This window comes from Pleurodeles waltl, chromosome 10, assembly GCF_031143425.1.
Source record: "Pleurodeles waltl isolate 20211129_DDA chromosome 10, aPleWal1.hap1.20221129, whole genome shotgun sequence".
Classification (NCBI taxonomy): Eukaryota; Metazoa; Chordata; class Amphibia; order Caudata; family Salamandridae; genus Pleurodeles; species Pleurodeles waltl.
In genome coordinates this window covers 1028624378-1028651712 of record NC_090449.1, presented here as the reverse complement: position 1 = coordinate 1028651712, position 27335 = coordinate 1028624378, and the positions used below count along the sequence as shown (strand labels likewise).

Genomic DNA, 27335 nt, shown 5'->3' with positions numbered 1-27335 from the left:
CCCACTCTGCCTCGAGTTGAACACCAGCCAGCAGGTAGGAACGCTGGTACTTGTTTTTCGGACCTACCCAGGTGGTTGTATAAGTTCCCACGTAAGCAAGGGACACAGTCCTTGGGCCTCATCTGCCGCTCAGCCCCATAAATTTACTGGGGTGATGCCCTTTCCTATCAGGGGCAATACTGTTGTGCGCTTTAAGCGACCCCTTGAAGTCTTTGGGGTTAATACCCTCACCCTTACAGTCCTCCGGTAACAGGCTGCGCACAGCCTTTAGGTATTCATGGAGGATTAGAGTCCGTTTTGGGGGTGGACCAGGGAGAATACATCGAGGAGCTAGAAAAAACTTACCTCGCAATTTACATACATATAGCTTCAGTAATTTCTGCCATGGGATGGACGCCTCTATGTGGAAGGCGTTTTCACAGGCCACTGCACCACTGAAGAGGAAAATGCTTCAGTTGGAAGCCAAGTACTCACAACCCTTCACTTTGGGGAAGGCAATCTCGTGCTTCTGGCCCTCTTACCTCCAGGGCTAACAGATACAACCCCTGACCCAAAAGGAAAACGAATGGATGACCCGGAGGTCAACTTAGATGCACTGGCCCAGCTTAAGAAGTCCTTTATGGCCTTCCATCCACATTTAGGCTGGGGTCCACTTACCCGGGCACCTCCAGAGACTCCTCACCCTGACCCTCCCATCCCCCATCTCCAGACCCCTCTGACAAGGGCTCTCTTATCACTGCTGATGCAGAGGACTCTCACAAGTCCAAGTCCTGGAGCCCGTCCCAGAAGCCCTCTACGTTGGTGCAGGACAGTCTAGCGGGCTCAGCTAAGGTCCCAGAAACTGATTAGCTTTACCTGGAGAACCTCATCCATCCACAGTCTGCGGAGTGGTCACCAGCCCAGAAGGTGGCGGCCTATGTGGCAAATCAGCTGCGGAAACCCCTGGACAAAGAAGTCCAGAACCACCTATGTGCAGAATGCCATCTCCCTATTCTACAGGGAAAGGTGGCTCTTACCCTCAAAGTAGATACCAGGATGGCCACCTTCCTGGCCAAGTTCATCCGGGATCCCAAAAAGGGGATGGACAGGTATGCTAGGATAAACATTTGGACATTATTGGCCCCCTGTCAGAGATCTTGGACCTGGCGGAGGATACCATAATGTCCGGATCCATATCTCCCCCTGAGGCGCCATCTGGATGGTCCCAGAGGTCTATTATATTTTTAGGCAACACGAACTGCGCCATCTCTACCGAGAAGCATAAACCCCTGCTTATCACAACAGACCCTAAACTGGGGGAGCTGGAATACATGTGCCACCCCCATGAAATTACACAAATCCTGGACACTAAAGAGCAGTAACGGTCTGTGAAATTCTTAGGCTGAAAATCTGTGCCATGTACTCTAATAACAACGGACTGAAAGACCGATTATAAGACAGCCTCACACTGTAACTTAACAAACAGCTTGCAAAATAGAAACAAAATCCTAACACAACAGTGCTTATCCACAGTACTAAAAAAATATATATATATATATATACATACACACACACACACACCAGTGATAGACGAAGTCGAAGTGAGACATATTGTGTAAGAACTACCAAACAGCCAAAAAATACACAGTTCACCTCATGCTTTAACCTGGATCCACGTTGTGTGAGAAATGCATATACCAATACCTTGTGAACTTGGTCTTAGGGGTCCTAAAGTGACCACCAAAAGAATATAACAAGCTTTAGGGGTTGAGAACAAATCGAATAGAACTAGGCTTTCAAGCCATCATCAGATAACTAAAGAATGAAACTGAATCCACTGCTCCACAAATCAGTATGTGGACATTCACAAGCTTCTCCCAACCAATTTCCACCCTATAAATAATCACAGATTTACTCCATGAAATCACCGGAGTAAATCCTTTTTCAGAGTTGGAAGGAGAATGGAACGCCTCCAAACTTCTGCCGGGGGAGGTGGGGCATACGTAAAGGAGATTCTCAACAGGGGAAAGTATTTTGAGCGTGCATAAGACACTAGGGAAGATGATAACTCTTCTATCTCCACAAGCACTGCAGATATATGCGTATATTCAATGAGCCTCCTTGGGAAAACTGGCAACAAACGATTAGATTTTCCAAACGTGTGTATTTTACTGTGAAAACACTGTAGCAATTCAGGCTGACTAACAGCATGTTGCACTGCTTTACAGCACTCAATCTAAGTATCTCTTTGCATTAATGAACCATTTATACAATGTGTAATATTTTGCAGTTGTAATGAAATGGGCAGGCACAAAGCTGGAATCCAAAAGAAGTTTAATCTGTATAGTAGATGCTGGTACAATGCAGAGAGCCAGGACAGCGTCCAGCTCCTATCTCTCCTTCTACCTTCCCTGACATTCCAAACCACGTCACCCCGAAACTTTAAACAGAACCCACTGACATGTAAAACGGAATGTGCTTACATACTAACAACATGCACAATCAACTCGTTTCCCTTTTTTATGGGGGCAAGATACTATTCTCAATCAAACCAAAAAAACAAAAAAAATCTAGTCCTGAAAATATAGCTAAGGTTAAACATGTTAAACCTACTTAATAACAGAACAATATAAGTTATAAAATAAGCGATAGAAAGACAGTGAAAAAGTCCATCTACACATACCTACATTGGACACCCTTTCCAGCACAAAATATTCAAATCTTTTTCATTTTGATTCCATTTACTATCCTTTTAATCCTTCTCCCCTCGTTGCGTCTGAAGCCGACTAGTCTCTCTTGGACCTCATGCTTGTTCCATTTTCCACTCTTCCCATGTTTTGAGGATTAACACTTGTCTTGCCACACAACTAGGTGCCCTCCTCACCAGGTTTAACACTCACTCACATTACGTGTCTCCATTAACCAGCACATACTATTCTTGTTCCTTTATTCCTCACTACCACACTTTTCTTTTCCATTTCCTTCCTCCTTAACCTCTATACATTGAAAGTCTGCTCGCGTTCCAAGCTCTTCCATCTCTCAACAAGGCAGAATTACAAAATAATTTCTTGGCCCTCAAAAGTCCAGAAAATGTACTTTCCCCCTCCCCTATCATGATACTTTTTTTTTTTTTTTACCTTAACCATGTCACCAACAAACATACAAACTGGTTGACATCCATGTTTGACATTATAGGCTTTTTTTTAATGCATCTTATGCTAATGCAAGTCTCTTTTTAACAGCAGAAGGGGACCAATTCACTTTTCTGGATTGCGACATCCAAGCCCAAGTTGTCTCTTGAGAATGACACTCTTCCTTGCATCAAATCAAAAGGGCAATGCCCTCCCGAATCACACAGGGTGATTATATATGCCCAAAGTGTCCACAACGTTTCTTTTTTTACCCATTTAGACCACAGATGATGTCTAACTGTACAGTGCCTTTGATCACCCTATTAAAGCGCTCCCCTGCACCACTATGAGCAGGGTGATAAACATATGTAGTTTTATGCACAATGCCATTCCAGTCTCAAAAGGTTTTCAATACCTCAGGAGTAAACTGAGGACCATTATCACTGACAATTTTAGGTAAGCACTCCTTCAAAATATGTCATCCAGGAATTTCACAACTGCAATGGTATCAGCTTTTGGAACAAAATCAACTTCAGCCCATTTGGAAAAGTGGGCAAAAACCACTACAGTGTATTTCAGCTCACCCTTCTCATGAATAGGTCCTGCTACATCAATGCCAATCCATTCCCATGGCATGTTGGGACTAATTATGGGACACAATGGTGGCTTCAAAGTTACTTGCGTATTGTCTGAATTATTACAACACATTTCTCTCGCCTTCCTTTCTACTGCTAAATCCATTCCAGGCCACCAGTACAAAAACGTCATCCTTCCTTTTGCCTTAACAATACCTAAATGACCCTCATGGCAAATATCTAAAATCTTACTTCTTATTCCCTTGGGAGGAAATACTTTACCATTCCTCATGGCCTTCCCTTCAGCTTTAGAAATTTCATTTCGGACTTCACCAAAAAATTTTAGATCTTTAAGTGTTTTATCTGGCCATCCTTGATTCTTAATCTTACTTCCTTCAACAAAAAATCTGCTTCTTGAGCTTTCACCCATTCCTTACTAAAAATAAGCTTATCATCCACGCCAGCCACACAATTCTTCACAACATTCCATGGGTGCGTGTTCCAAAGGTAATGGCATACTGCTTAAAAAATCTGCAATCCTGTTATTTACTTCAGGTACATACTGCAATCTCATAGTTATAGTCCATCAATTTTATTGACATGCAAGCTGAACAGAAGAAGTGTTGTATAAACCCTTCTATGCAAAGATTTTCGTGAGGGTTTACGTTCACTTCTCAGTGTAACCGGTGATCCTCAAACAAACAGCCTAAAGTATTCTAGTCCCCAAACACACAAGTGCTTCTGGTTCTATCATGGCATATTTCTCTTGTATTTGAGTTAAACAGCATGACGCAAAAGTAACATTTTCCTTCCCAGATTTATCATTAAGTTGTGTACGCACTGCTCCTGTGCTATTCCCACGTGCATCTTTAGTGATGATGCTCCTAAGTTTTGGGTCAAATTCCCTTAATGGAGGAGCTTGACAAATGCTCCTTCTAATATCCTGGAAGGCATTCCGACATTCACTTGCCCATTCAAAATTATTTTTGTTCTTTAGAAGTTGGCTAATGTGAAGTCCTTCACAAATTTGTAGTAAAAATGCTCTCACGTCATCCTTACTCTTTGGGGCGGGATCATTCACAATAGCACTTAACAATTCAGGTTTGGCTGTATTCCTTCTCTGTTTACCATGTGGCCTAAATATGTTACTTCCCTCTTACAAAACTTAAATTTCTTAAATTCAACAGTAAGGCCCTTATCATTTAAAATGTTCAAAACTTGATCCAGTTTCTGATCAAGATCACATTTAGTTTTTCCCATAAAAGGTATGTGGTCTTAAAAGAAAAGGACATTCTTCCTACCCTTAAATAGTTCATACATTAACCTTTGGAACATCGCTGCTGCAGAGTCAAGTCCAAAAGGTACTCTGACAAATTGGAAGCACCCAAATGGTGTTATAAAAGCCACAAATCTCCTGCTAGAAGCAGGGATGTAGGATTCCTATTGCCCGATGCCCCGGACATATTGTTTAGGGTCAAGGGCAAAAAGTTTTTATGTTTATTTTGTCCTTGGGACAAGTAGGCTCAACCACCTTGCAGCACAAACCCTTTGGCTCCCAGTTTACAGAGGATGGAACGGTCTGTAGGTGCGGTAATGTGTGTGTTTCCACATGTTAATGCTGTTCGAACTTTATTTATGGTTCATTAATGAAAAGCCTTCATTATTAGGGTGAACGCTGTAAATAAAGTTCTTAAAGTCACACTGCACTACTGACAGTGGTTTCAGTTTAAAAAAAAAAAAAAGAAGAAGTGTATACATATGTTTGAAAAGTTTAACAAAATTAGGCTAAGTATAACGCTCTCAGAATGCTTTCTGATTAGATGCAAACGCTTGCAGAAGCTTGTAAACAAGTGATGATCCATTGCTTTCAAAATAAAATGTTTAGAAAAAAATGCAAGTTGGAAAAAAAACCGCTTCGTTACTATGAAATTTTAAGTGCTGTTTCTTTGAAGCGTCATTTAGTAAAACATGATGATGCAAGCTAGTGTTTCCAAAAAATATTCCTAATGGAAAATCAGTGTAGCCATTTTAAACAAGATTATGGGAAGCATTAAAACAAACAAGCACTGGCAACGCCAACTGCTCCAACATTTTTTTATGAGTCTTATGGTTTCGTCAATGAGTGTCTTGACGTGGATTTTGTAACACTATTGTTGTGGGAGCTGCCAGGCCCTCAGCATTGTAACAAAAAAACAAAAGAAAATTATATTTTTTGGTCTCAAAAAGCACATATTGCCACCAGTGGCATTACAAAGGCCCCATAGCCCCCCCGGCCATTGAGGGGTGCCCTCAGCACAGTACCTGCCCTGAGTAAGTCTGGAAGGGGGCGGCCTCCATGTTATTTGCAGGGGACCCCCCTCCAGTTTCATTACGCCACTAAATGCCACAGTAGTTCCTGGTGTAGGAAGCTGGCCTGGTGTGTGGTGAGTACCTATGGTATTATCAGCTTATACCAGGTCCAGGTATCCCCTTGTTAGTGGAGTGTAGGCAGTGTCTAGAAGTCAGGCTCTCTAGAGGCAGCTGTGGATGAGTAGCCAAGGTTTATCTAGGAGACATGCAAAGCTCATGCAATACCACTTTGGTCACACACCACTTACACACATGAAAGAACCACACAGTAACAAAATTAAACGTACTTTATTTTAGTGACAAATACTAAATTACTAAATAGGCAACCATCCAATAGGAGGTAAGTAACACACTATATATGTACACTAACAATCAGGAATAGGCATAAAATGCAATAGAAAACAGTGAAAAGCAATAGGCAATACTGAAAGCCTGGCGGAGACCAAACTATATACTAAGAAAGTGGAATGCGAAGGTCGGGTCCCCACCCAAGGAAGTGGAACCAGTAGAGGGGAGATGGAGATACTAGGAAACCCCAAAGGTAAGTATTAGAGTGCCTTTCAGCGACCAGGAAGAAAGAGGTAAGTTACTGGTTCTACCCAAACCAATCCACAGGACTTCAGAGAAGGATACTGCAAGACCCAGACAAGACTGCAAGAAACCAAAAGGTGGATCCTGGAAGAGGAAGACCTGGAAAAGAAGGAGACCAAGTCCAGTTGGAGTGTGATGGTGGCAGGAGCCACTACCCACCCAGTCTGTAGATGCAGGAGTTGGTTGACGGTCAGACAAAGATGGTCAGTAATGCAGCACTGGAACAGATTTAAAGTTCCTGGGTGATGCAGTTGACGTCCCATGCAGGACAAAGGATTGCAGTCAGTCTGTGGTGTGGCGACACCACCAACAAGCCTTGGCAAAGACAAATGTCACGGTTGGAGGAAAAGTTGAGATGCTGGGGACCAGGAAGGTCCAAGGGGGGACTCCACCCATGGGACGAGTCCCAGGCAAATCTCAGCAGTTCAGAGAGTCCAAAGAAGAAGAGGCATCTTCTTCAGAAGACCCACAGGCAAAGAGCCCAGGAGACGCAGAGAGGCCACGCAACACACCAAAGGAGAGGTCCCACGTTGCAGGAGAAGCACACAGAGGGCTGTGTACCGCAGGGAAGAGTGCTGGGGAAGGGCGCTACCCAGATCCTGAAGATCCCTTGAGGGAGATGCCAACAAGCCTTAGCAGCTTCAGGAGAAGTGGTGCACAGGAGAAGTGGTGCACAGTGGTACCGTCCTGCATGGGAAGGCAAGGGCTTACCTTCACCAACGTTGGACAGCTGGCAGAGAGGACCACGACCTGTAATGCAGGATCCACGCAGCTCAGGATGAGAGGAGATCTAGGCAGCCGGTCATCGTAGTTGGTGCCTGCAGATGCAGGAAGTGCTTACTTCATTCCAAGGGAGATTTCTTATTGCTTCCTGTGCAGACTGAAGACTTGCCACCATCAGAGGATGCACACAGTCGGGGAAACGTTGCAGTTGCTAGAAGGAGCCAGAGAAAATGTTGTAGGACAAAGTTGTTGCAGTTGCTACAGATCGTAGGTTCCTATAGAGTCCAGTTGCAGCTCCAGTGGCCAGAAGTCAAAGTAAACAGTGCAGAGGAGTCCTGCTAGAGTCTTGCCCATCAAATCTGAGGACCCACCTAAGAGGGAGACCCTAAATAGTCCTGGAAGGTGGATTGGTCACGTAGCCAGGTGACCACCTATCAGGACGGCGCTCTGACAATACCTGCCTTACCCGAACACTCAGATGCTCCCAGAGCCCTCTGCCCACCTTGGATTCAAGATGGCAGAATCAAGGGACCCTTTGGAAGAGCTCTGGCCATCATCACTGTGGTGGTGATGGACAGGGGAGTGGTCACTCCCCTTTCCATTTCCAAGTTTCGCGTCAGAGCAGGGACTGGAGGACGAGGTCCCTGAAGCGGTGTAGACTGGTTTATGCAAGGATGGCACAAATGTGCCCTTCAAAACATACCAGTGGCTTGGGGATGCTACCCCTTCTAAGCCATGTAATGCCTATTTCCAAAGGGAGATGGTGTTGCCTCCCTCTCCCAAAAGGAAATCCTTTGTTCTGCCTTCCTGGTCTTGAGCTGTTCAAGTATCAGGAGGGCAGAAACCATTCTGAGGGGTGGCAGCAGCTTGGGCTGCCTGGAAACCCCCAGAAGACTTGTAGGAGCAATGCTGGGGGTCCTCCAAGGAGTCCCCAGAGTGCATGGAATCATACTTCAAATACTGGCAACAGTATTGGGGTATGATTCTGAAATGTTTGATACCAATCATACCCCGATTCGGAGTTACCATTATGTAGTTTGACATAGGCAGTGACCTATGTCCGTTACACAAGTAAAATGGTGTCCCTGCACTCACGAAGTTAATGAAAATGGAGCTGGCGTTCGTGGGGGCATCTCTGCTCATGCAGGGGTTCCCTCACACACAGGTGCCTGCACCCTGGCCTCTGGCCTAGGAGGGCCTACCTTTGGGGTGGCTTACAGTGACTTGGTGCAGTGACCTGTAGTGAAAAGGGGGCATGCACGCTTTCAAGCAGGCTGCAATGGCAGGCCTGCAGGTACCCTTTGCATGGGCTCCCCATGGGTGGCATAATACATGCTACCGGCCATGGGGGACTCCTGGTGTCCCAATTCCCTAGGTACCATACACTAGGTACTTATATGGGGGCACCAGTATGCCAAATGTGGGATGTTTGTGGTCCAAGCAACCAAGTTTAAAGGGAGAGAGCACAGTCACTGGGGTCAAGGTTAGCAGGATCCCAGTGAACACAGCCAAGACATACTGACAACAGGCAAAATGTGAGGGTAACCATGTTAAGAAGAGGCTGCATTCCTACACCTGGTACTGAACAAAACTACTTTGTATGCCAATATGCTCTTGGTGGACGAGCAGAGTGTGATCACTCGCAGTGAAGCCAGTCGACAGACAGAAGTTTAATAAAAACAAAGTGTCTTCGTTAGCACCAGACCTAATTAGGGACCCAATTCTTAAAGAAAGTAACAAAACTGCACCCATGGTATGTCTTTGAATTCACATGAACTTACAGAATTAGGCCAGGAAATCGAACTCCTAGAAAATATTTGTGAACTATATTTTAGCACAAGCAAATATGCATGTGTAGATTTGCTCATGTGAAAATCTATTGAGCGTTTACAAGTTCACTTTCATTCCAACCACTTTTTCCCCAACCCTGAAGCGCTTCTACTTCTGCCACTGTCAGGAGTACATTTCCAACCTTTCTCATTATAGGGAAATATTAAAGAGCTGGTGAAAATCATTAAAAACATGCAAGTTAACACGTTTGCAGACTCAAAGGCATTCCAGCCCTGGAACTATTGCTTACTGCTTCCTCCAGCCCCAGTGTGTAGATTTGTGGAAATTGCTATAGTAGGGATTGAAGTTGCAAGTATTCAAGCCCTACCAGCACCTTGAGATCCTCACAGGTGAGTAGCGCGCTCTATAAATGTTTTGATTGATTGATAGTAGCCCTGGCATATTCAGAGAGGCTATTGTCAGAGCTCTTACATATTGAAATTGCTGCCATAATTTGTCGTCGCACTACATGGCACCAAAGGGACAAATAGATTGTTTTTTATATGACAAGTAGATTTAAGATGGAACCTGGCCCATGGACAACTAGATATTTTATTAAATTCCACACCCCTGTAGAAGAGTGCAAAGTGACCTAGTGTAAAGCAGAGGCAAGGTCAAATGTAGTGAATCATTCAGTATCCTTAACTGATGACAATTAGTTGATTTTTAAAAAGAGGAAACGGATCCATTAATATGTTTCTATTTACATCTCTTAAGTCTACGCATAACTGGATTTTTCTGTTGATATGTCGAGCCACCACAAGTGGAGCAATCCAATCGTAGGACTCTATTGGTTCAATGACCTTGGCTGTCATTTCTGCAATTCCCTTAAAACTTCATTCCTGGTCATGAATATCTGCCTAGCCTTATGAACGCATGTCACATCATCTTCTTTAAGAACTATTTTATGTTAGGATCCTTATAACATCTCAATTATCCCTGAGAATACCTCTGTGAACCTTTCCACTAGCGTTTCCTCTTGCTTATCTCAAAGTAGCTACAAGGGTTCCAGACTACTAGGATCTAGTATTATACCTAGCTTACCCTGATCTCTCCAAATTAATACAGATGGACCTTTGTTGGATGCGTACAATTTGCACTCAGCTTGTCTCCCTAAAAATCAAAAAATAATTTCCTGAATTATAGAATGTCGAATGTCTCACTGGTGAAGCTTCTGAGCGAAACATTCAGAACATACAAGTGTTCACTGATTCTCTTAAATTTTGACTTCCCATATCTTTTTTTTTTTATTATGGTGTAAGGGGAGCCGGCAACAATGGACATTTTAACTCCAAGAGTTATATCACAAGGGTTTCTTCCTCAATCTTCCATGTGAGGTACTATCACTCAAGTTGGTATCACACCCTCTAACATTTAAATGATCATTATCCTCTACGTTTAGGGCACACATGCTCATATCTCAAAAGGATGCATGTTCAGCTGTAGCAGCACATTATTCCACTTTCCCTTAACTACTATGTAACATTGTAAATTGAGCTCCTGGATTTGTGCAACAGGAGGATGGAGCCTACTTGCCCTGCGAACAAAATGGAAATGAAGAAGTTGTCTTTGACCCAAAACAACATGTCCTAGGTGTCAGTATATATACAATTTATATAAACCTAACAGAAACCATTTTCACTTTATCTTAAAGTGCTCCCATAAAGGGTCTCTCAAATCGGTGACCACAAGACAACAATGATCCATCCCCTTTGCTAAGCAGAAGCTTTTTCATACAGAGTCGATAAACATGTAGCGGACAAAGGGAATCTATCTCACCAATCAAACTACATAGGGACAGCAACAACTTCAACTGCTTTAAGCACTTTTCATCTACTATCGCAGAGAGAATCTCCAAAACCATCAAGTGGACTCACTTCACCAGGTGATCTACTCTTGGAATTCACACCCATCCTGGTACTATCCAGTGCACAGTTTCAGAACTCTGCATCAGCCAAAACTTTGCTCCATTAAGGTGGTGTTCCAGCAGACCGTTCTATATGTCCCTCAAATCAGGGGCCTGTTATCAATCTTTCACCCTCCTGGAGAAGACCGCAAGACTGTAGAACGCTTTTTACTTTATTCATGCTTCAGTTTGCCTATATAAAATATATTTTATTGTGTGCTCGGCGTGCTTTAAGGTTTAAGTTATCTACTGCAATAAAAAACTAATGTTTGTTATTTCACTTACAAGTTTCTACAATATAATTATAGGTTGATAACGTATTTTTAGTTCATAAGTGATAAATCAGTGAAGTGTTACACTTTAAGAAAGGTGCAATGTTTGTGCATGAGTATTCACACACTTGTGTTCCAACATAGATCTCAACTTTAAACAATGCTGAAAAGTATTATATAAAGTCTCCGCTCATGCCTCTCGGAGAGAGACTAGCTTCAGACATTCTAGAAGGAGCTTCCACAGCAAAATTATCTGCATAAAGGTCACAAAAGGGACCTGCTACTAGTTTATTTCTAGCTAGAACAGTGACAAAATAAAAATGCCAAAGGGCAAGCAGCAGGCTGGTGTTTTAAAAAAAAGAATAATGAAACAAATAAAAAGAAAAAAGAAACACAACGTCTGCCTGTGCATCATTTTGGAGACTCCTCATTTGGGCAAGATTCTAGTGTTAATTCAGACATTAACTAGAATAAGAAAGGATGGGAACTTAGTAAACTGACTCAACCTCAGATTTCATCAAAGACTGGACGGCATCCATGATTCTAAAATATGTCCCTGTACTTGGTACAACAGCTCCCTCACCTGTAACCACTGCATCTTCATCTATGTGGGTTGATAGATGAAGTCATAAAACCACGATCTAGATTTCACGAGCTACTAGTTGTAACTGTACACACAATTCTATGGTAAAACTGATTACTGTATCTCAATAACAAACGTATTTACTCGGAAAAATGAACTGAGTCGGGTGACCAGTTCGGCTCTTACAAAAACGAGGTTTTCAAAAGTTTGCTCTTTATGTTTAAATATCATTTTGTACAGTATTCCAGCACACTCCTGTGCCCAAATTCGATTCCAACCTTAAAGTGTGGTTTGTTCTGCTGTGGCTTTACAAGAAAATGCCTCCGTTTATCACGCGTCAAAATAAAAGTCCAGGTTGAGGCCAGAGGGATGCTGGTGGCCAAGAGAGACCTTGCCCACCATTGGGGAAAGGGTATATCCCCTCCTATGAGGGTGGCGCGGACTACTGCGTTGACTGCAAAGAAACATTGTACAAGGCCTGGATCTGTCTAAAAACAGCATACAAAGATATGGGACCCTTGGTAGCGTCACTTTAAAGGAGTGCTACCCGAAGTATGACAACGAGGGCAATTCTAGTGCGTACAGTAATGTAAATGCTGGGTGACATTTTGAATGTCATCAATTTGGGACTGCGTAAGCCAACACTGGACAACGTGTTAGAAAATGCGGACGGAGAGCAAGATGGCGGCCGCGTAACGCTGCCGCGAAGCGTCTGCTCCGACCAAGGAAACCTCCCAGTGTTGCGGCAGTTCTCCCGCGGGTCGGAGCTTCCTTCGGCAGTCGCGCTTAGAGGAAAACAATGTAGCGGCATTTTAGCAACATTGTGCCGACTCGCGTTGCTCCACCTGCCCCCTCTTTTCTTGGGGATGACTGTCCCAGGACTCTCAGGAGGGGCGGCACAGGGGAAATATTGCGGGTGACATTGCTTTTTGAAGGACTGCTTCTCATGTGAGGATTGTTCAAGGCTACTTGGCTCTTGGTTTCTGCGGGGCCTTTTTTTTTTTTTTTTTGGAAGAAGTAAAACTACGTGGATTTGCTGACGGAGGCCAAAAGGATTGCAAAGCGTTTTCCCGGGATGCGGTCTGGACTGCTCCTGCTCCTACCTGAAGACAACTACAGGTCTGTGCTCACGGGTCCCAATTGGGGGCAATTTTCGACGTGGACTCAAAAAACGGTCAGAGTTTCTTTATTGTATTACAAGTATTTGACACTGGGCGTATATTATAATAACGCGTTTTGCATTAAAAAGCAAAAAAAAAAGGTAAAAATGCCACCTAAGGGAGTGAAAAATGTGACTCTGTCTGGACGAGGCAAGCCGGTAAGAGTAAGCCTGTCGGCACGGCAGGGGGGGGGTACGGATATAAAACAAGGCTTAGGTGAGAAGGTTGTCTCCAAAAACAAGAGTGCTTCACTGGACAGGTATTTTGAGAAAGGGAAGGACATACGGGTGGGGAGCGTAGATACCCCCCCCGCCGCTGTGGAGGAGGCTGATCCTCTAGTAAACGAAGAGATGACGGCTATAGATGTGCCCCCCCCGCATGAAGGTGGGCAGAGTGATGCTGAAGATGTGGCAACTTTACAAAAACAAGCTACCGGGAGTCAGATGGAGCAGAGGGAGCAGAGGGAGGGCGCACAAGGCGCTAGGTCATTATTACAGGTGGAGCGGAGGCCAGTGGAATTACGCGATAATGAGACAATACAAGGAGACAAGTTTTTTTCACTATCAGATCATTCAAGTTGGTCAAGCAACGAGCAGCTGGATTTGGAGGCGGATAAAACTTCTTCTGAATTCGAATCTGAGGTGTCCTCTTTGGCACTGGGAAGGGAATTACAGGAGAGTGGCAGGAGCGCCACTGTCAGGAAAAAACAGAGGAAGAGAAGTGAGCAAGTAGGACCTAATAAGCACTCCACTAACCCATTGGACACTAAGGGTCTTTAGGGGCTTCAGTGGGAGTATTCCAAGGATGATTTAACTCTATTTGATAATGGTGAAAAACAGCCTAATCCTGTGTCACTGGAAACCATATATCAAAGCATTATGGAACATCGAGAGGAATCTAAATTAGAGAGCCGTAGGACTCAAATGGCTTGCCGCAAGATGCAAATCCAAATTCGTCGAGTAGCTAAGACATGTTCAGAGTTTACTACACGGATGGAAGAAGCAGAGACCCGGATCTCGCGTCTGGAGGATGAGGCTGGAGCTCGCCAGTCATCTCGAGAAATGATGGAGAAACAACTTGAGGACACTCAGTGGAAATTGACAGATTTAGAGGACAGAATGAGGAGGAATAATCTGCGCGTCCTGGGTGTACCAGAAGGACTTGAAGGATCAGATATACATAGCTTTATGGTCGCACTTCTTAAGGAAGCTTTTCCGGACTTACACCAGTGGGACTGGGACAAAGAGGTTCAAAGAGCCCATCGATTTCCTTTTAGTAAAATAGGACCAAACTCAGAAGGAGGAAGTGGTAGACCTAGAGCAATATTAATCTCTTTGCTTAATTATCAGGCAAGGCAGGCTATATTCGACCGAGCTCGACCCAATGCTAGAAGTAAGGCTAAGGGATGTGAGTTTTTTGTGAGACCAGACTATTGCCATATTACTGTTGAAAAAAGGTGGAGGCTCCGGCAGTTAATTCAGCCACTTCAAAGTAAGGGGGCACAGGTTTTTTTATTAAATCCGGCTAAACTGAAAGTAGTAATGGATAATAGGACTTACTTCTTCACGACAGAGGAGAAAGCAAGGGCTTTTTTGGGTGGACTTAACGGTCCGGTTCCCTAAAATAGATTTTCTGGATTGGGACATAGGGGTGGGGGTAAAGTAGAGAGGGTTAGGAGTTAAGCCCTGAGAAGTCGAGCCGGGGGTAAGATATTGTTTTGGCTGAAACAGGGTTAGATAGAGAGAGATAAAGACAAAGAAAGGGAGAAAAGGTAAAAGAAAAAAAAGAAAAAGAAAATCATGCACTGGGTAGGGACGGTCGGAGCGGAAGCTTTACCATCATTAGGGACAGTGAGATCCCATACTCTCCATAAATTGGGTGTAAGGGTAGGGGTAAGGGGTGTAGGGGGGTGGGGGGGGGTTGGTAGCAGGGTTGGGGTATAAGGGGTGGGAGGATGGGAGAGGGGGGAGAGGGGGGAGAGGGGTGGTGGGGAGTGGGGGGGGCACTAATATAGGTAGAAATGTTCAGAACAATTTAATGAAGACATATCAAAAGAAGAGGATGTATAGGATTCAATATCAACAAGTTGGTTTCTTTAAGGGAGAAAGTATTGACGTGAGTTTGGTACATCAAACTGAGTGATATGGCAAATAGATTAAGGATTTGTACACTGAATATTTGCGGTCTAAATAGCCCCCAGAAAAGGAAAAGAGTGGCAGCTGGTCTTAAACTAATTAAATCAGATTTATATTGCTTGCAGGAAACACACATTGCATGGAGTAAGCGAGAGCTCATACGAGAGCTTGGGTTGACGCCTCTTGTTTGTACCAGACAGGAGGTTTCGACACGTGGGGTGACGATACTTGCCAGAAATAACAATGTACAAGTTTGTAGATCTCGAGCAAGTAACGATGGGCGGTGGGCTCTCTTAGAATTATCCGTGAATACATTTACATTTACCCTCTGCACTATATATGGATCAGTTTTGGACGAGGCTGAGCCTCTGGATACGTTGAATATGGAACTAGTTGGATGGCCCTTACCAATAATTATTTGTGGCGACTTAAATATTCATTTAGAGGTAGGTAGCAGGAGCATGGACACCCAGAGTTTATATCAGGGACGAAAGCCTAAAGTATGGAAAGCTCTAAGGAGGTTAGTAAGAGAACATGGGTTGAGAGATGTCTGGGAAAATATTAAAACTGTAGATCCAGGGTATACCTATTACTCGTTCCCACATGCTAAATTGGTAAGGTTGGATTATTTTTTCGTATCACAAAACTTAATCCATGGGGCTGAAATAGAATGCAAACCCAGATTCTTATCAAATCATAATCCATTAATATTGTCCATAACAATTAAGGGACCATCTAATTCGCGTCGTGTATGGACATTTGATAGGAAATTGTTGGTTGACCCAGGATATATATCCCATATGAAAGAGTGGATTCACCACTTTTTTGATATCAATAGGAATACGGCAGATCCGGGGATGGTATGGGATTCATTTAAAGCTGCAGCGAGAGGTGAAACTCTTAGTTATAGTTTGGGAATACAGAAAATTAGGGGGAAGGAAATTGTAGAACTTCAAGAAAGATTAATAACAAAAGAGAGGGAATTAGCTAGTAAAATTACTAGTAGAGAAGACATTACTCTCACTCAGACCCAAATGGTGATTCTTAAGGCTAAAATAAATGCTTACTTGAATAAAACAGTGGCAGCCGTCTATCAAAGTCACCGATTGGAGTGTTATGAATATGGTGAATCCACAGGAAAAGTCTTAGCTAGACGGGTCAGACAAAAGGCAGTTAAACAGAATGTTTTGAATATAATTGATGGTAATGGGCGGAAACATACAGAGTTAGAAGGAATTCTAGAGGTTTTTAAGGGTTACTATCAGGAGCTGTATAGTGAAGATATTGAGGGTCATTCTGACCCTGGCGGCCGGTGGCCGCCAGGGCCACCGACCACGGGAGCACCGCCAACAGGCTGGCGGTGCTCCAATGAGCATTCTGACCGCGGCGGTTCAGCCGCGGTCAAAAGCGGAAAGTCAGCGGTCTCCCGCTGACTTTCCGCTGCTCATTGGAATCCTCCATGGCTGCGGAGCGCGCTCCGCAGCCATGAGGATTCTGACCCCCCCTACCGCCACCCAGTTCATGGCGGGAAAGCCGCCATGAACAGGATGGCGGTAGGGGGGGTCGCGGGGCCCCTGCCGTGCCCATGCCAATGGCATGGGCACGGCAGGGGCCCCCGTAAGAGGGCCCCGAAAAGTATTTCAGTGTCTGCCTTGCAGACACTGAAATACGCGACGGGTGCCACTGCACCCGTCGCACCTTCCCACTCCGCCGGCTCGATTACGAGCCGGCATCCTCGTGGGAAGGTCGTTTTCCCCTGGGCTGGCGGGCGGTTTTACTGGAACCGCCCGCCAGCCCAGGGGAAAACTCGTAATACCCGCCGCGGTCTTTTGACCGCGGCGCGGTAATTTGGAGGGCGGGATCCTGGCGGGCGGCCTCCGCCGCCCGCCAGGGTCATAATGAGGCCCATAGTGTATTCTGAACAGCTACAAAAAAAGGTTAGTGAATTTCTGGGGGGATTAAAGAGTACAAGGCTCTCTTCTGAGGAACAAATTACATTAGATGCACCAATTCGTATTGATGAGATAATTGAGGCAGTAAGCTCCCTGGCAACAGGGAAAGCTGCTGGACCGGATGCAATACCACTTGAATTTTACAAGACCTTCCTGATAGACATTAAAAAGGATATGCATAGTATTTTTTGTATAGCGCAGGCAGGTCAGGCACCCTTATCGTGGGAATGTGCAAGTATTATAGTGCTAAAAAAAAAGGATAAATCAACAGAGTTCCCCAGTTCATACAGACCCATATCTTTGTTAAACGTAGATGGAAAGATTTATGCAAAGATTTTGGCCAGTAGATTGGCAAATGTGATAGTCAGGCTGGTTAGAAAACAACAACATGGGTTTATTCCGGGTAGAGATACAATAGATCATATAAGAAGAATAATAGCCATGTTTGATCTTGCAGAACTATATCAAACAAATTTAGGATTATTACTTTTGGATGCCGAGAAGGCATTTGATCGTGTATCGTGGAAGTTTCTATGGGAAGTCATGCGCTGGAAAGGTATAGGGAGTGGATATATTACAGCTATAAAAACTTTATATGTAGCCCCAAAAGCTAGAATTTGCATTGCTGGTTTGGAATCAGATACTATCTTAATCTCTAGGGGGACTAGACAAGGGTGTCCATGTTCCCCCTTGCTCTTTGCTCTATATATTGATTCTTTCTTGCTGAGATTAGAAGAATGCAAAAATATTCAACCTCTATTATATCATGGAGAAACATATAAGGTGTTTGCATATGCTGATGATGTAGCTATAGTGACAAGCAACACGGAGGAAGCTATTAGGGCAATAGAAATAGAGGCAAGAGAGTTCGGAAAATACTCCGGATATAAGCTGAACTCAGATAAAACACAAATAGTATGTTCTGGGCACGTTTCACTAGTAGATAGACGATTGGTATCTGAAGCAGTGTATTTGGGGGTGAAGATTACATCAGTGGTTAATCGGTTGGTGGAAATTAATTTTATCCCATTATTAAATAGAATAAAGAGGGATTTAGACCGAATGCATAATTTGCACTTATCGCTAGAGGGTCGCTGCAATGTATTGAAAATGATGGTTCTGCCAAAAATCCTATATTTATTTCGGGCTATTCCCCTTGAGGTTGATAAAAAATGGCTTAAAAGATTGGAAAAGATGGGGAATAATTTTTTATGGGGGTATGCTAAAACGAGAAGGGCAATGAAGTATATGACACTTCCCAAAGATCGAGGCGGGTGGTCAGTTCCTAATTTTACACTGTATTACTACGCCTGTTGCCTTCAACATATGGATGAACTTATAAGGGGAAGTTTTAAGGGTAATGAAGAAGTAAAACCAACCCCTATTTATACTATGATGGCGGGTGGGGAGGCAAGTGGTTGGTTATCAAAATTTGAGGAACCAAGTTACTTTAAAAAAGTAAGATTTAAGCCTTTTTTGTCCGCCTTCAAGGTTTGGGCTCAGATAAAACGGAGTATGGGACTGGGAAAGATTACGGCTTATACACCAGTGAAATTTTCAGCTATCCCAAATCATATCTTTAGGGATCCCATACTAGATTTTTGGCGTTCTAGGGGAATAAATAAAGTCGGAGACTTGTATTGTAAATCCGGTTATAAATCATTTACGGATCTGCAGTCTCAATTTGGCTTACCTAAGACCCATTTTTTTAAATTTTTGCAAATACGAAATTTTTTACAGTCTCAGAAGTGCGTTACAGTACAGTTGTCGGAGATCCCGGTAGTTGAGGCTGTTAAAAATGGGGCAAAGATTGGCAAGTTATATAAGTTACTAACAGAGCTACAAGTAGATGATATGGCACAACAGAATGAGAGATGGATTGCACGATTTGGGGTGGCTGGAGAGTGGGTGGACCAATCCTTAGCCATGGCTGAGACAACATTTCTATCAGCTAATTTGAAAACCCAGCATTACAAAACACTGATGGACTTATATTATACTCCAGCAAAACTGAAAAAGTGGGGGATATCCTCTGGAAGCTGCAATCGATGTGGGGAAGTTGAAGCTGAGATAATGCATATGTTCTTTGTATGCCCAATGTTGCAGGGAATATTAAATGAGATAGAGGTATTCCTTAAGAAGATCACGCATTGCAATATTCAGGTTACTGTTATGCTGGTAGTATTGGGAGTCGTGGACTCACCTGAAAGTACGGAACCTGCACTGTATAAAATAAGGCGATTTTTATTTTTGTCCATGGCAATATACCGCTTATGTATTGCTACAGATTGGCTCAAAAAAGAACCCCCCACGTTTGAGAATTGGCGCTCTAGATTACTTACCATCTATAATACTGAATTAAGTCTTTATAAGTTAAAGGGTCATAAGAAGAGACATAGAGGAGAACGAATGTGGGCACCACTGACTAGATGGTTGGAATATCAAGACACAGTTTAAAACAAAAAAAAAAAATGCTAATTGTTTCGATATGTGATATATATAACTGAGGTTTTTTTAAAAGGTCTTCTTTCTCCCGTTGTTTTGTTTACTTTACTTTCTTCGCACGGATATATTATGTCTTCTTCTTTTTTTTCTCATGTAACCCCCTCCCTCCGACATATTAAAATAAAATAAAATTTGAAAAAAAAAAAAAAAGGACAACGTGTTAATTGTTGAGCTTACTATAATATATGAAACGAAAAATGGGTGAGAGAAAAAAAGGAAAGTTCAAAGTGAACCAGCCTTCACGTATCACAGAGCCCTCATGCACGGTTTTAAGCGGGGCAGGTTCTGCCAGTGTTTGGCGTCAGCAGTAATTAAAAACAGACACTGAAATGAGTCCCTACCACGCCCTAATCAGATCCTTGTCTTTACAGGTCTCTCTCAGCAGTGTATGCACAATCCCTTGAGGTAACCCAATTTGTTAACGTGATCCGTAACATTTTACCTCCTGTTGAATGGTGTATATAAGGCCCTATTTATTGGCAATACTTGTTTTCACTACTGTATTGTTTTCGTGGTTTCGTTCTTCATGCAAGTTGTGAGCTTTGTGTAGCACAGACAGCGAACTCAGTCACTTGTAGGTGATTAAAGTGTGTGGCTGGGTGCCCATGATTGCAAACGACTGAGCGTTCTGGGAACGAGTCTGAGGTAGCGCCAATTTGTCAGTACCCATATGGGTGTCAAAGGTGCTTTAACAACATGCTCATCCAATTCTGGGCCTCTCTGCAGGGCTCACGAGTCAACTGTAATAGCCATTCATTCATGGGAAACTTTGTGAACTGTGTACATAGCTGTTGAAATATGCACAGTGTCGAAGGAAAACAAAGTGTGGTGTTTGCGTGATAGAGAATGGTGAATGGGCCTCTTGTTCTAGGCTCATACGGTCAGTGCTGTGTGATGCATTTATAGGACCAAACAGAAAACACAGACGGCACCGAAACACGAATCAGGGGAGCACGCACAGTGTCAAGCACTGGCATTTAATTTACGTTTTAGACCACATCTACAATTAACTATGCCACACTTCTTGTAATAACTCGGACGAGCATGCAATACAACGCAAGCCATGCTTCTTTGGCAATACCAATTTTAAAGATCAACCAAGTGCACTTAAAGTACTACACTAGGAACAACTTTAATGTGCTGGGATGGACCATTCCCGTCACGCAGGCCTATCAACTCCGATATTATACCACAATGCCGCTTTGCTACAACATTGAAACTACAACTGGGAGTTAATTTGCAGTCTGCACGTTAAGAAAACGTGCACTTCTGGCAACCGCGCTGACACGTTACATTTAGAACGAACACAGACTAAGGGCAGGTAGTGAACGGCATTTAACATCAGCACGTCCCGTAATAAAGCGCAGCAAATAAGCAGCTTCCGCCTCCACCCCTTCCTCGGAGACGCGCGCGACTTCTGACAGGTGTCGAAGCAAGCGCGCGCGCGCGCCCACAACAGAGCAGCTTCAAGCCTGTAGTTTGCCTGCCAGACTAGAACCTAATATGCGCGAGAGGGTACGCCTGCGCAGATCACTCTGTCTCGATACAGCCACTGCTGTCAACGTACGGCGCGCGCTCAGGGTGCTCGCTTCTGTCTGACATGTAAATCGACGCACGCGCGACCAGGACCGTTATTAGTTTATTCTCATGGCAAGAAAGCAAAGCATATATTTTTTTTTAAATCGAGCAAAATAATTCCTATTTAAAGCAACCACAACATAATACATTTATAAGCAAGGAACTTTAAGCGATATACAATTATATACGAGTGTTTTTTTACCACAAGTTCTGCCCGTCGTCCTCTTCCCCAGAGCCATGGTGGTCGTGGCTGAGCTGAGATACTATCGGGCTGCCCGCATGGCTGGAGTTTAGCCGGGTGGAAGAGGGGGAAGAAAAGGAAGCGGCTCGCCCAGCAGTGACAGTAGACGCCGCCATGTTGTTTTTTTACTTAGCTCACTCCCCCTTCCCGATGAATGAAGAAAAGCCGGCGCCCTATCCCAGCCCCGGATATTAGGAGCGTCAGCGCGAGCTACCGGGCGCGCATGCGTCGAGAGGCCGGGCTGTCACCAACACGGCACATGACGTCGCTGAGCAACAGAACACAAGCATCATTCTGATGTTAGTGGTGGGTGCGGGCTCGTGGTGTGAAGGAGAGACGAAGGGCAAAATAGACCGAAAATGACGGGACGAAGCGCGCGATACGCTGAGTCATATATGTCATCCCGTGGCCACCTTGGAATGGATATATTCCTTGTTCATTTCAAAGAAAGCACCGAGCAATAACACTATTACTGGATTGAAACTGAGAGGCATGCAATCCAATCTATAAAAAGCTGTAACTCCGTATTTATATTACAATTTGAAATACTTACTTCGGAAACATTTGTGCATGCATTCCACCAAACCCGATTCAGATTAAGACTCCCGGTTTTTTAAACCAAAAATGGCTTTATTTCCGCTTTCTCCTGCCTAAATTGCCTCTGCCTCAATGTAAGTCAATGGGAAAATGCTTTCCCCCGGTTTTGTTTCCAATACTTCTCACTCTGCATGTATAAAATGTTGGCATGTATGGGTTGATTAAAAAAAAAGTAGCATAAAGCGATCAAAACTCTGGTTTTCTTCTGAAGCGCCACTAGGTCAATGTGCAGTTTTCTATTAGTCTGTAGGTATGTTTCGATGCACCAGCCATATTAAAGACACCAAGCACCGTCATACATGCCAATAGGCCTGATTCCGGCGCGCGGCTCAGTATTTCTTTAGCTTTAAAAAATTGCTCTATTTTAGGCACCCCCTGCCAAGCATAGCAGTTAATTTAATAGAAAACAATGGGGAAAATACCTTCACTCAATATTTGTTTCAAGTCCTCCTCTCCTATTCCGAAATGTTAGCATGAATGCCCTCCCTGTAAATGACACCCCTTATGGTGTCAATTCAACTAATTCATGAAGAGACGCACTTTGTCATATTGGCAATCTGATAATTGCATACATAACAAGCTCTTAGGAGAAATCTTTCTGGTATGCAGATTGGTCTGCATCCTCCCAACTAAAAGTGTTGCTAAGACATGCTGGAATAAAATAAAAAATAAAAACTGAAATTGACCATGAAGAATTTTCTATTCCTATTAAGGACATGAACGCGAAGATTATGCTTCTCTATCTTTACTGCTTAGAAACACTGCAGTCAATGAAAAGATTATTTACATAAACTTAATTTCCAATGAGTGCCTACAACCTTGGCATGACCCCCCCAATCACCAAGTAGTGCACTCTTAGCTCTATAAGTACTGCAGACATTACACTCCTTCTTTCTTTGCAACACCAGGCACCCAATACATAACACACCAGACATCATATCACATCCTGTACAGTCTCAGCTCTTTCTTGATCAAGGTCAGCTTCTGCATCAGTAATATGAGTAATGTTTGAACTGACTCCACTTGGAAACCCAGGAACTCTATACACTGAATCGGTTTGAGTACCAACTTTGAGCAACAATCTGCTCAAGCAACCACACCAACATCAAACTGAGCAATGATTTGTTTGGATGAAGTTGGATTTCAGTGTTACGTCTTTTCACCTCCTGCAAAACAAAATCTAAAGCCATAACACCAACTATGGAAACATATCATCAACCTCAAACATTAGCAGTGGGAGACTTAACAGCATGTACCATTTCATATTATCAGTATAAAGCAAATTACATCATAGCTATACATGGTGTAAATATGCTGAAACAAAAGTCAGTTAGAGTGGAATAATCCTGACCTCTTTGTCCTTAATAAAATTATACATTCTTGATGCAGCAGCTAGAAAATATTTTATTCTGTGGCAGAACCAAAGGCTCAGATTATGCTTGTTTAAAGCTGTCTAACAACAACAGAAGGAAAATGAATAATCAGCTTATGAAAGAACTTGTTAAAAGTTGATTCTGAATAACAATCTGCCACCATGATATCTTCTAGACGAGAGTCTAGACCAGGCTTCTCTAATGAGTAGCTCCCTTCACGACTATCCAGCCCTAGAATCTACCACTATCCACATCTAAACCCTTTAATAATTATGTTATTAAAAAAATACCTGCATGTTAAAGGCATGAGTAGCAAAGGCGCAAATACCTGCTTGGTAAATGTATGCGCGGTAACGACTTTGTTGTAAAGGCTCTTTCCCTTTAGAGAGGTGGGCTTGGGCTAGGGAGGCATGGAAGCCTCTACTTTGATTGATGGATATGATATTAGCCTCTCTGGGACATTGTTCAATTTCCAGCCCACTGAGGATTGTTTGACAGCCTCACTTTTTAGTGGTTTGTGTCTATTGTGATCAAAGTTGATAAGGAGGGCAAGAGGCGCGAGAAGAGGAAAGATGGGTATTCTGCATCTTCTTATGAGGAAGATGGCTTTTCTGCAAGGAGCAAATCCAAGGGCTCGTATTCGGATTCTTCTGGTAGTCCGGTGGTCATGTCTGTATCTCAGGTTTAGAGGGTGATTGAGGCTGCAGTTCCCATCCCATTGGCAGAAAAGTCCATTGAGAAAGAGAAAAAGCCAAAAGCTTGGGAGTCTAATGCCCAAACTCATTTGGAACCTTGTTCAGGTTCTGATTTAGGGGCTACCTCTGCGCTAGTAAATATGTGTGGATGGAAAAAGTATCTGGGGTTTGATCTATCGCCTGTACCAGATGTTCAGAAGGCCTGTTTCTACAATATGACAGCCCCCCTTCGATTGCACTGCCTGTCCATAAGAACATTAAGGACTTGGTTTGCAGGCAATGAAAGCAGATGGAACAGTCTACCATCCCAAGATTTTTCTAGAAAGCATATTCTTTGGAGGACGTTATTCCTCATAATGTCAGGGTTGATGCTATCCTAGCGTGTAGGAAAGTGCCACTGTTGGCATGGTTACCCCCTACACACTTTTTGCTTAGTGTTGATGCCAATTTTGATTGAAAGTGTGCTGGGACCCTGCTAACCAGGCCCCAGCACCGGTGTTCTTTCTCTAAAACTGTACCTTTGTTTCCACACTTGGCATAGCCATGGCACACAGTTAAGTCCCTTGTAAAAGGTACATATGGTTCCAAGGGTCCTGTGGCCCGGGAAGGTCTCTAAGGGCTGCAGCATGTATTATGCCACCCTAGGGGACCCCTTACTCAGTACATGCACACTGCCTTGCAGCTTGTGTATGCTGGTGGGGGGAAAAAGAGCAAGTCGACATGGCACCCCTCTCAGGGTGCCATGCCCACAAAACCAGTGCCTAAGGCATAGGTAAGTCACCCCTCTAGCAGGCCTTACAGCCCTAAGGCCGGGTGCACTATACCACAGGTGAGGGCATAGCTGCATGAGCAATATGCCCCTACAGTGTCTAAGTCCATTCTTAGACATTGTAAGTGCAGTGTAGCCATACTGAGTATATGGTCAGGGAGTTTGTCGTTACGAACTCCACAGCACCATAATGGTTTCACTGAATACTGGGAAGTTTGGTATCAAACTTCTCAGCACAAAAAACCCACTCTGATGCCAGTGTCAGATTTACTAAAAAATGCACACAGAGGGCATCTTAGAGGTGTCCCCTGTATGTTAGCCAAACTGCTATTGTAGGACTGACCGGTCTGTGCCAGCCTGCCTTTTTCAGACAAGTTTCTGACCACATGAGGTGAGTGCCTTTGTGCACTCTGTGGTCAGAAACAAAGCCTTTCCTGGGTGAAGGTGCTTCACACCTCCCCCCTGCAGGAACTGTAACACCTGGTGGTGAGCCTCAAAGGCTCAAGCCACCAGTTACAGTGCCCCAGGGCACTCCAGCTAGTGGAGATGCCCGCACCCCCCGGACAAAGCCCCACTTTTGGCAGCAAGTCCGATGGTAAAATTAGGGAAAACAGGGAGGGATGACCACCCATGAAAGACCACCACTAAGGTGTCCAGAGCTGAGGTGACCCCCTCCCTGCAGAATTCTCCATCTTGGTTTGGAGGACAGGGACCAGTAGGGAGAGGAATGTGCCCCACTCCCCAAAGGGAGTGGGCACAAGGAGGGTGTAGCCACCCTCAGGAACAGTAGCCATTGGCTACTGCCCTCTGACCCTTAAAACGCCCCTAAATCTAGGATTTAAGGGCCATCCTGAACCCAGCTCACCAGATTCCAGGTGACCTACAAGAAGAAGGACTTCTAAGCTGAAACCCCCAGCAGAGAAGAAGGAAGACAACAACTGCTTTGGCCCTAGCCCTACCGGCCTGTCTCCCTCTTCAAAGAACCTGCAAAAAGACCAGCGACGCGTCCAGTGGGCCCAGCGACCTCTGCCAAATCCAGAGGACTGCCCTGCACCCAAAAGGACCAAGAATTCCTGAGGACAGCAACTCTGTCTGAAGAAACCTGCAACCAAGGACTCTCACCTACTCCGGATGCATGAGTCTTAACCCCTGTGCACCCAACACCAATGGCCCGTGTCCAGGTGGTCTACCCAGCAAGAGAGGGTTCCTAGGCAATTGCGAGCAAGTGCCCACCCTGGGTTGACCTCACCACCCCTCCACGACGAGGCTTGCAGAGGGAATCCCGAGGACCCCGCTGACCGCAAAGCTCCGGACGAATATATCTGACGCCTAGGAACTCACTTCACCTGGAGCTCCCAGGCCTTGAAAAAACCCACCCCCTGTGCCTCAACATTCAGCAGGTGGCCCTCCTCCCTGTCTGACCGGTGGTGTATTCGAGACACCCCCCTGGACCTCGCCTGCAACTTCTGAATGACCCTGGGGTCTCCTCATAGACCAGCATTGGAAACCCGACGTCCTGTTTGCATCCTTCACGCAACCGCCCCTGTGCCGCTTAGGGCATGTGTGTGGCCTCTCCAGTGCTCTTCTAATCCCCCCTGGTCTGCCCTCTGGGCCGCAGGTACTTACCTGCAGGCAGGCCTGATTCTGAGTACCCCCAGTCTCCATAGGAGCCCACGTTAAATTTGCTCAACTTTGACCTCTGCACCCGGCCGGCCCAGTGTTGCTGGTGGTGGGTGTTTGAGTTTAACTTGAACCCTAACCGGTGGACTTCCAAAAACCTGGAGAGTGAAACTATAAGTGTTGTACTTAACTGTAAACCGACCTAACATTTCTTCCCCCCAGGAACTGTTCTGAAAATTGCAGTGGCCATTTTTAAAATAGCTTTTTGCCAAGAATTCAAAAACTGTATTACTTACATATTTCAAACCAAGTACTGTTGACACCTGTGTGAAATACGAAACTTTTAAGGTACTTATCTGCAACTTGAATCTTGTTGTTCTAAAAATAAACTAAGAAAATATATTTTTGCAAAACAAAAGCCTCAGAAAGACCCCAGAAGATGCGAGTCTTATAGACCCATTTCATTGCTTAACAACAACTACAAAAGTTTCGCCCAAATACTGATTAGGAGGCTGGATAAGGTGATTGGCGACTTAGTGCATATCAATTAGAAAGGATTAATGAGAAATCGATATTTAGGAGACCTGACCCATGACTTAGTTGCTGCAATCGATTTGGCAACCACTATGAATATGCCTCTAACTATATTAACAATTGACGCTGCCAAGGCGTTCGACAGAGTAAGTTGGCACTTTCTGCAGGCGGTTATGGACCGCAACAATTTGGGAGATAACTTTCTTAAAGCAATCAAAACTATCTATAAGGTTCCCT

General features: G+C 44.2%; 1 protein-coding gene across 2 annotated transcripts in view; it reads right to left on the bottom strand.

Moving 5' to 3' along the window:
- DYNC1LI1 (dynein cytoplasmic 1 light intermediate chain 1) overlaps positions 1-21693 on the bottom strand; it is a 417576-nt gene extending 395883 nt beyond the window's left edge. Inside the window, exon 1 of one of the 2 annotated variants that reach the window (XM_069211991.1) lies at positions 21472-21693. In XM_069211991.1, the coding sequence (XP_069068092.1) occupies positions 21472-21626 (155 nt within the window). In that variant the 5' untranslated portion in view covers positions 21627-21693. The remainder of the gene's footprint in view (positions 1-21471) is intronic. The other variant, XM_069211990.1, reaches the window with a different exon arrangement.
- Positions 21694-27335: the final 5642 nt, after the last annotated feature.